Below are 10,601 nucleotides of genomic sequence, written 5' to 3'. Positions count from 1 at the left end.
GTATATATATAAATTAAATTAAATATCTTTAGGCTCCCCTACTGGTATATATTTAAATTAAATTATATCTTTAGGCTCCCCTACTGGTATATATATATAAATTAAATAATATATCTTTAGGCTCCCCTACTGGTATATATATAAATTAAATGATATATCTTTAGGCTCCCCTACTGGTATATATATATATAAATTAAATATCTTTAGGCTCCCCTACTGGTATATATATAAATTAAATTATATATCTTTAGGCTTCCCTACTGGTATATATATATATAAATTAAATGATATATCTTTAGGCTCCCCTACTGGTATATATATATATAAATTAAATAAAATATCTTTAGGCTCCCCTACTGGTATATATATATATAAATTAAATTAAATATATTTAGGCTCCCCTACTGGTATATATATATATAAATTAAATGATATATCTTTAGGCTCCCCTACTGGTATATATATAAATTAAATAATATATCTTTAGGCTCCCCTACTGGTATATATATAAATTAAATTATATATCTTTAAGCTCCCCTAATGGTATATATATATATAAATTAAATTATATATCTTTAGGCTCCCCTACTGGTATATATATAAATTAAATGATATATCTTTAGGCTCCCCTACTGGTATATATATACATTAAATGATATATCTCTAGGAGTGACTTCAACATTGTTTAGTTGAGCAGGACTAGTGGCACCCAGGGAAAGTGGTTTCTGAGAGAATAACAGGAGGGGGACCTTTAACCCTGGACTGCGTTTAACGCCAAGCGACCCTACCTTTCCTCTTTGTGGTGTTGTCTGTGTTCCTGGGCGATGGTTTCAACAAGCGGTTGGCATAGATGTTCCTAGTGTCCAGTTCCCTCTCTTTCTCCTACAAGGGTTAGAGTTAGCTTTTATAACGCAACGTAGAGTGTGTGTGTGTGTGTGTGTCTCCGTGTGTGATTGTGTGTGTGTGTGTGTCTCCGTGTGTGATTGTGTCTCCGTGTGTGTGTGTGTGTGTGTGTCTCTGTGTGTGTGTGTCTCCGTGTGTGTGTGTATGTGTGTGTTTGTCCGTGTGTGTGTTTGTCCGTGTGTGTGTGAGAGTGTGTGCGTGTGTGTGTGTCCGTGTGTGTGTGTGCGTGAGTGTGGGTGTGTACGTGTGTGTGGGTGTGTGTGTCCGTGTGTGTGTGTGTGTGGGTGTGTGTATCCGTGTGTGTGTGTCCGTGTGTGTGTGTGTGTGTGTGTGTGTGTGTCTGTGTCCGTGTATGTGTGCGTGCGTGTGTCCATGTGTGTGTGTGTGTGTGTGTACCTTGAGTTTGTTGCTGAGTCGTTCCACCTCCTCCTGCAGGTCTGAGACCTGGTCCTGGGTACTGATGGTCTTCCTCCTCTCTGTAGCTAGCTGTCTCTGGTAACTACTGCTGCTCAGTTCCACTCTGCGCTCCAGATCCTAAACACACACACACACACACACACACACACGGACACACGGACACACACACTATAATTTGCATTATAGAAGCTCTAACCCTTGTAGGAGAAGGAGAGGGAACTCGACACTAGGAAGGCATTGGTCTGATATGATGGACAGAATGCTTTGTGGTGTTGAGATCCGTCCGGTCCCCTACTCCCTACTCCCTACCCCCTACCCCTTACTCCCTACTCCCTACCCCTTACCCCTTACTCCCTACCCCCTACCCCTTACTCCCTACTCCCTACCCCCTACTCCCTACCCCGTACTCCCTACTCCCTTCCCCCTACTCCCTACCCCCTACTCCCTACTCCCTTCCCCCTACTCCCTACCCCCTACCCCCTACTCCCTACTCCCTTCCCCCTACTCCCTACCCCCTACCCCCTACTCCCTACTCCCTTCCCCCTACTCCCTACCCCCCTACTCCCTAATCCCTACTCCCTACCCCCTAACCTCTACCCCCTACTCCCTACTCCCTAGTCTTCCCGTCTCCTCTTGATGTAACAATGCTCCAACGTTGTCTGAACTCAACATTCCATTTTAATATCGCTGTATGTGATAGTTAAATGCTATATTTAAGTTTGTTTGTATATGTGGAGTCTATTTGTGTACTAGTTTTAATATATATGTAACAGGAAACTAAAAGTATGTTTAAATAATGTATTTTAACTATTCATGTTAAATGTACTGTATATTGTTCAGGTTTGTTCTTCGATGTCACCATGTTCAGTCTGCAATAAAAAGTCTGCTGTTGTTACATCAGGAGTGGTGCCATTGGTTTTACCCTGCAGCTTAGACCAGATATTTATGGGAGAAGTTTTAAGGGAGAAGAAGACAGTGCTCCTCCTGCTCCTCCTTGCACAAAGGCGGAGGTAGCGGTCCTGCTGCTGGGTTGTTGCCCTCCTATGGCCTCCTCCACGTCTCCTGATGTACTGACTTGTCTCCTGGTAGCGCCTCCATGCTCTGGACACTACGCTGACAGACACAGCAAACCTTCTTGCCACAGCTCGCATTGATGTGCCATCCTGGATGAGCTGCACTACCTGAGCCACTTGTGTGGGTTGTAGACTCCGTCTCATGCTACCATTAGAGTGAAAGCACCGCTAGCATTCAAAAGTGACCAAAACATCAGCCAGGAAGCATAGGAACTGAGAAGTGGTCTGTGGTCCCCACCTGCAGAACCACTCCTTTATTGGGGGTGTCTTGCTAATTGCCTATAATTTCCACCTGTTGTCTATTCCATTTGCACAACAGCATGTGAAATGTATTGTCAATCAGTGTTGCTTCCTAAGTGGACAGTTTGAATTCACAGAAGTGTGATTGACTTGGAGTTACATTGTGTTGTTTAAGTGTTCCCTTTATTTTTTTGAGCAGTGTATATTTTACCTCTTGGTGATGTCATTCGGAAACATAATGTAAACTTTCACTGCTATGACACACAGCTGTACATTTCGATGAAACATGGTGAAGCCCCAAAATTGCCCTCCCTGGAAGCCTGTGTTTCAGACAGAAGGAAGTGGATGGCTGCAAACGTTCTACTTTTAAACTCGGACAAAACAGAGATACTAGTTCTAGGTCCCAAGAAACAAAGATCTTTTGTTACATTAAGAAGGAAATAAAATCCACACATTAACTTTTAACAAGGCACACCTGTTAATTGAAATGTATTCCAGGTGACTACCTCATGACGCTGGTTGAGAGAATGCCAAGAGTGTGCAAAGCTTTCAACCAAGGTAAAGGGTGGCTACTTTGAAGAATCTCAAATATAAAACTTTATATTTTGATTTGTTTAACACTTTTATGGTTACTACATGATTCCATTTTGAGGTCTTCACTATTATTCTACAATTTAGAAGATAGTAAAAATAAAATAAAAACCCTTGAATGAGCTTTTGACTATCAGAAATGCTACAAAAAGGATCGTTGGTTCTTAATGGACAGAAATTAGCATGTGAAACCGATAACTGATACATTTAATAAAACTCTTGCACCTACAAACTTAAGACAATCCAACATTTTTTTTAAAGTCCAATAGTCGCTTTATGGGACGCTACAGTCTCGGTGTAATCCGACGTCTCGGATTGGAGTTAGGTAGGTGCAGGAAATACTCTGAAAACTAAAATGCTAACGACCCTCTTAAAAATCCGGTATGTGGAATTTTCATAGACATTGGTGTCATATTGGTTTATCGGCCCTACAATAATCGATGCCAAACAGCATGGTGAAACCATCGCCCAGGAACATAAACCACGTCACCAAGAGGATAGCTACTGCTCTGCCTGCCTGCCTGCCTGCGTGCCTGCCTGCCTGCCTGCCTGCCTGCCTGCCTGCCTGCCTGCCTGCCTGCCTGCCTGCCTGCGTGCCTGCCTGCCTGCCTGCCTGCATGCGTGCGTGTGTGAGAACTAGTGTCCTGTACTTCACCTTAAGAGCTCTGTGATGTGTGATCTTTGTTTACCATGTGCAGGAGATGGTCTCTGTAGTGTGTTAGTAGCTACTGTACCTTGATCTTTAGCTGGTTCTCCTGGTCCTTGGCCCTCTCCTGCTCCAGTCTCCTGGTGAGCTCCTCCCTGGGACCTAACTCCTGTTGTTCTGCCAGACGCCTCAGACGACCCAGGGACGACTGGCTACGCTGCAGCTGCTCCTGGAGGGAGGGAGGGAGGGAGGGAGGGAGGGAGGGAGGGACAGTCAGATGGACAGACAGATAGACAGGCAGACAGGCACTTCTGGCCAGCTCACATTTAAACCTATTTGATTTATTTTGTACTCTTCAACAAAAAGCAAACACTTTCTGCATCTAGATGTGGTCAGTATGAGTCCTCTGGCTTTCCGTACCTGTGTGTCTTTGAGTCGCCTCTCAGCGTCCCGCTCCCTCTCCTGTGTCCGCCGTAGACGTTCCCGCAGAGCTGTGGTCTCGTTGGCGTGGCGCGACAGCAGCTGGGCGATCTCACTCTCCGTGTCGTCGTATCGCTGCAGCGCCCTCTCCTGGCGGTGCTGGAGCTATAGGAATCACACACAGACAGGCCGTTTGAAATAGATTGAGGATTCTGTATCTGATTTATTATGGCGTCTGTGACAGCACCATCTCCATTTTAAAGTAGTCCATTTTATTCTTCTTTTGCGTTTGAAAAAAAAAAGCATAAACCTTATATTGGTGATTGACCTAAACCAAATATTATGCGTAATTCATGTATTGTGGCCACTAACTGGCAGTGATATAGAAGAAATGTACAAATCATAGGCAACCCAATATGAACAACACAACCCTCTGATCATTGGCTGATCGCACCCAATCCGTAGAAAACACTACCCAGTTGACTACTTTTAAATTGTGGAAGCCCTTGGCAATGCCCATGCTAAAATGTGTTTTCTCTATCTACCTGTATGGACAGGATGTACTGAAGTAACTGTCCAATAAAAATGACATTGGAGGGACACAAAGCGACTAAGTGCCATCGCTTTTACCTGATTTAGAGTTAGAACACCTGGGAATTGTTTTACAGTTACTGGAATTGTTCAACCCTAGTCAGAACGTTAGGCAATACATGTCTGAGGGTCAGGGTTAGGGGTCAGGGTTAGTAGGTTTTCCTGTCTGAGGGTCAGGGTTAGGGGTCAGGGTTAGTAGGTTACCTGTCTGAGGGTCAGGGTTAGGGGTCAGTTAGGTTACCTGTCTGAGGGTCAGGGTTAGGGGTCAGGGTTAGTTAGCTACCTGTCTGAGGGTCAGGGTTAGGGGGCAGGGTTAGTTAGCTACTTGTCTGAGGGTCAGGGTTAGGGGTCAGGGTTAGTAGGTTTACCTGTCTGAGGGTCAGGGTTAGGGGTCAGGGTTAGTAGGTTACCTGTCTTGAGGGTCAGGGTTAGGGGCCAGTTAGGTTACCTGTCTTGAGGGTCAGGGTTAGTTATCTACCTGTCTGAGGGTCAGGGTTAGTTAGCTATCTGTCTGAGGGTCAGGGTTAGTTAGCTATCTGTCTGAGGGTCAGGGTTAGTAGGTTTTCCTGTCTGAGGGCCAGGGTTAGGGGTCAGGGTTAGTAGGTTTACCTGTCTGAGGGTCAGGGTTAGGGGTCAGGGTTAGTTAGCTATCTGTCTGAGGGTCAGGGTTAGGGGTTAGGGTTAGGGGTCAGGGTTCAGGGTTAGTTAGCTATCTGTCTGAGGGTCAGGGTTAGGGGTCAGGGTTAGGGGTCAGGGTTAGTAGGTTTACCTGTCTGAGGGTCAGGGTTAGTTAGGGTCAGGGTTAGGGTCAGGGTCAGTAGGTTTACCTGTCTGAGGATGCGGTTCTCCTTAGTTATCTGGTCGGTGTGGAGCTGTAGCTCTGCCAGGGCGTTGCGTAACTCGTTGATCTTCAACAGGCGGGCCGACAGCATGCGCTTGGTCACCAGGTCAAGATCTTTAGGGGGCGCCGTGGTGTCCTTGATCAGGCTCTGGGACTCGGTCCGTACCCCCCAACGCTGAGCCCGCTGGGGCTGGGCACCCACACGGGGAGGGCGAGACACACCCCGACGGACGCCTATGGAGGAGAAACACACACACAGGGTTACACACAGTACACACCTGGGACACACACACACACAGGGTTACACACAGTACACACCTGGGACACACACACACAGGGTTACACACAGTACACACCTGGGACACACAACTAGGACATCTCTATGTGTTACACCTACATAACAACTAGGACATCTCTATGTGTTACACCTACATAACAACTAGGACATCTCTGTTACAACTACATAACAACTAGGACATCTCTATGTGTTACACCTACATAACAACTAGGACATCTCTGTTACACCTACATAACAACTAGGACATCTCTGTTACACCTACATAACAACTAGGACATCTCTGTTACACCTACATAACAACTAGGACATCTCTATGTGTTACACCTACATAACAACTAGGACATCTCTATGTGTTACACCTACATAACAACTAGGACATCTCTGTTACACCTACATAACAACTAGGACATCTCTGTTACACCTACATAACAAGTTACACCTTGGAGTAGTACAGAGACCACATTTGAAGTGTGCTAGCGAGCTACACTGCTATCTACTGGAGACATCGCGTGGGTGGGTGTGAGTGTACAGTACCTGTTTGGTGCGGGTACAGAGACCCTCTTGGTGCGGGTGGGTGTGGGTGTACAGTACCTGTTTTGTGTAGAGGACTGCTGGAGACATTGGGTGGGTGGGTGTGGGTGTACAGTACCTGTTTTGTGTAGAGGACTGCTGGAGACATTGGGTGGGTGGGTGTGGGTGTACAGTACCTGTTTGGTGGGGGTACAGAGACCCTCTTGGTGCGGGTGGGTGTGGGTGTACAGTACCTGTTTGGTGGGGGTACAGAGACCCTCTTGGTGCGGCTGGGTGTGGGTGTACAGTACCTGTTTGGTGGGGGTACAGAGACCCTCTTGGTGCGGGTGGGTGTGGGTGTACAGTACCTGTTTTGTGTAGAGGACTGCTGGAGACATTGGGTGGGTTGGTGGGTGTGTACAGTACCTGTTTTGTGTAGAGGACTGCTGGAGACATTGGGTGGGTGTGGGTGTACAGTACCTGTTTTGTGTTGAGGACTGCTGGAGACCCTCTTGGCGCGAGGTCCCTTTCTGCGAGGGCTGGGGGAGGGCGTACGGGAGTAGGGCGACAGCGTGTGTTCCGAGGGTGTTAGGTTCTCGTAGTCCTCAGAGTAGAAAGAGCTGCTCCTCCGATGCTCTCTGTCTGACATGCGGTCCCGGTCCGGATCCACTTCCTGTGTCCGTGTCTTAGCCTGGTCCCCAGCACAGCTGTCCCTCTCATCTCTTTCTCCGTCCCGACTCTTGTCCCGTTTCAGAGTTGGTACCGACGCCTCGGAACCTTTCCCAGCCGTGCTCCTGCTGCGGGACTGACAACTCTGGCGCTCTGCCTCTCGGTTGTCCTCGTAAGGGGGAGGCATGTTCTCCGTATCCATGTGGTCCCTCTGACAGGAGATTCTTCATGGATAAGATGGATACACAGAAGAAGTCATCCGATGATTCAGATTAGTCCTATTACACTGTATCACTGACTGTGTAGGCTCCCTACCAGTCAATAACATTGATATAACCTAGTGTACTACAAAGGCAATAAATAGGGTGTCATTTGGTACAATTCATTCTCTCTAAGGCATAACATCCATTTTGTCATTGTATTTTTTATTTATTTTACCTTTATTTAACTAGGCAAGTCAGTTAAGAACAAAATCTTATTTTCAATGACGGGGGAGGACTACTGCCTGTTCAGGGGCAGAACGTCAGCCCGGGGGTTTGAACTTGCAACCTTTCGGTTACTAGTCCAACACCACTAGGCTACCCTGCCTCCCCAGACAGGTCTGAGAAGCTTTCACATCTTACTTTTTTTTTTAAATGAATTTAACCTTTATTTAACTGGGCAAGTCAGTTTAAGAACAAATTCTTATTTACAATGATGGCCTACCCCGGCCAAACCCGGAAGATGCTGGGCCAACTGTGCTCCGCCCTATGGGACTCCCAATCAAGGCCGGTTGTGATACAGCCTGGATTCGAACCAGAGTGTCTGTAGTGACATCTCTAGCTCTGAGATGCAGTGCCTTAGACCGCTGCGATGTTCAAATCAAATACAAGAATAGGAATAAAGTGACAGATTGTAAACAGTAGCAGTTGCGTGTGATGAGTCCAAAAAAGGTTAGCGCAAACAAACGTTTTGAACAAAAAATGGTGTTTCTATTGGACAAATTCAGGTAGGTCCTGCCCCGTTTCGTTCTGTTTACACTCTTGTTTGCTTCTGTTTGGTAAAGAGTAAACCGTAAACGCACAGATATTTCACTGGATGTATAAATATGAAGCATCCGGTTAGCGTTTCCGCTCACTACCAAATTTGGTAGTTAGAGGAAGCCCACTGGCAGGCAGTGGGAGAAGATAGATTTTGTCCGATATTCTGCAAATCTTCTCATCAATTAAAACATTTGATCTCAATGCAGCTTTCTGTTACCAAAACTAAAATATGTTATGAACAGAACGGACTAAGTTTTGTAGACTTCACCCTTTTGTAAAAACATTTATTTTTTAAATCAAGCTGTTTATAAAGGAGTGCAAAAGCGAGTTAAGTTATTGCATACGCGCACTTCAAAGAGTTATGCGTTCCCTGACGGAAATATGCAGATGTATACTAGACTGCGTCAATAAAGATATCCCCAGCGGGTTTCGCTTAGCAAGCCAACTTCTTGCTTCTTCTGGCCACTATGACTCATTGGTTCCCATTGGAAACGATGAACTGTGGTCTATCTTGGCTTAGTTATAAAAGCCTTTCCGTTGCAAAACGTAAATCCCCCCCCCCCCCCCCCCCCCCCCCCCTACATCACCAGGTTTAATCAACATTTATTTGAGTCGATTTGCTATTTGTTTAGGCTCATTTTAAATTAAAAAGTTTGGAAAGAGGCATTATCAACCCACCTCGTTTAGATGAACCTTGGCGTCACGTCTCCGTGACTTGTCTCCTTTCGCGGAATGGTCTCTTGTCTGGTCAACTTGGTAGCTAACTAGTCTAGATAATTAGCTATTTGTCTTGCTGACTAGTCTAGATAACTAGCTATTTGCCTTGCTAACCTAGCACCGCTCGTTAGCTCTGAATAGCTAGTTATGTAGCTAACGACGTTAGCTAAATTAGCAGTCTAGCTAACAACAACAAAGCCTGTAACCCTAGTAACATTTAACCCTGCATTTATGCCAGAATATGTCCATGGCTCTTTAGCTATCTATTTAAGATATGGGTCATTTACTGCCCTCTAAATGTAGGGGGAGATATACTAAAAGCTAGCTAGGGGATAGGCACAGCTACATGGCAGACTCCACGCCTGGCCCCTTTAGGTCGGTCCGCTCTGGTCACTGTGACGCGGCGCCATGGCAACCCTCCGGTACCGCTTTACGGTGTAGTTCCATAGTTGCGCCAGAGAGAGACGCTGTGACCACTTGTTGCATGAACCCAGATAAGAGATTATCCAGATTATTTCATTCCAGGAACCGAAGGTATTCATCCTGATATATTTGCATGTTTTTTTAAAAAAAATGAGTGGATCTTTGTAGCATTTATTGCAATGGTCATAAACTGTACACACATCACAAAACGGAGAATAAATCGGAGAAAAAGGTGAATTTATTGTGAGTGCAGCAGAACTCTTTTTGGGACCTCAATGAGTTTACAGCAGAGGCAAAAACTTATTGTTATGTGTCTGTTTTTGTATTGTGGATTTTTTTTCTTATTCAATAGTTTACCAACCCATACAGTAGGTTTATTTTATTTTATTTCACCTTTATTTAACCAGGTAGGCAAGTTGAGAACAAGTTCTCATTTACAATTGCGACCTGGCAGGTAGCGACATGCACCTCAAATCAAAGTTTATTTGTCACGTGCGCCGAATACAACAGGTGTAGACCTTACAGTGAAATGCTTACTTACAGGCTCTAACCAATGGTGTGAAAAAGGTATTAGGTATTAGGTGAACAATAGGTAAGTAAAGAAATAAAAACAAGAGTAAAAAGAAAGTGAAAATTAGAAGTGCAAGGCTATATACAGTAGAGAGGCTATATACAGTATATAAGCTATATACAGTAGAGAGGCTATATACAGTAGAGAGGCTATATACAGTAGAGAGGCTATATACAGTAGTGAGGCTATATACAGTAGAGAGGCTATATACAGTAGTGAGGCTATATACAGTAGAGAGGCTATATACAGTAGAGAGGCTATATACAGTAGAGGCAATATACAGTAGAGAGGCTTTATACAGTAGAGAGGCTATATACAGTAGAGAGGCTATATACAGTAGAGAGGCTTTATACAGTAGAGTGGCTATATACAGTAGAGAGGCTATATACAGTAGAGAGGCTATATACAGTAGAGAGGCTATATACAGTAGAGAGGCTATATACAGTAGTGAGGCTATATACAGTAGAGAGGCTATATACAGTAGAGAGGCTATAACAGTAGAGAGGCTATATACAGTAGAGAGGATATATACAGTAGCGAGGCTATATACAGCAGAGAGGATATATACAGTAGAGTGGCTATATACAGTAGAGAGGCTATATACAGTAGAGAGGCTATATACAGTAGAGAGGCTATATACAGTAGAGGCTATATACAGCAGAGAGGCTA

The 10,601-nt window shown here is 44.9% G+C and overlaps 1 protein-coding gene across 1 annotated transcript in view; it reads right to left on the bottom strand.

Annotated features, from left to right (window-relative positions):
* lca5 (lebercilin LCA5) overlaps positions 1-9,362 on the bottom strand; it is a 20,875-nt gene extending 11,513 nt beyond the window's left edge. The window contains exons 1-7 of the mRNA XM_036984563.2: positions 8,900-9,362; positions 7,011-7,423; positions 5,709-5,956; positions 4,291-4,455; positions 3,959-4,099; positions 1,300-1,437; positions 789-882 (exon numbers count right to left, since the gene is read on the bottom strand). Coding sequence (XP_036840458.2) covers positions 789-882; positions 1,300-1,437; positions 3,959-4,099; positions 4,291-4,455; positions 5,709-5,956; positions 7,011-7,401 — 1,177 coding nt within the window. The 5' untranslated portion in view covers positions 7,402-7,423; positions 8,900-9,362. The remainder of the gene's footprint in view (positions 1-788; positions 883-1,299; positions 1,438-3,958; positions 4,100-4,290; positions 4,456-5,708; positions 5,957-7,010; positions 7,424-8,899) is intronic.
* Between the last annotated feature and the right edge of the window lie 1,239 nt (positions 9,363-10,601).

This window comes from Oncorhynchus mykiss, chromosome 8 (genome assembly GCF_057628025.1).
Source record: "Oncorhynchus mykiss isolate SJ-2025 chromosome 8, ASM5762802v1, whole genome shotgun sequence".
Taxonomy (NCBI): domain Eukaryota; kingdom Metazoa; phylum Chordata; class Actinopteri; order Salmoniformes; family Salmonidae; genus Oncorhynchus; species Oncorhynchus mykiss.
Note: the sequence above shows the minus strand (reverse complement) of the source record. Positions and strands in the feature narration are given on the sequence as shown.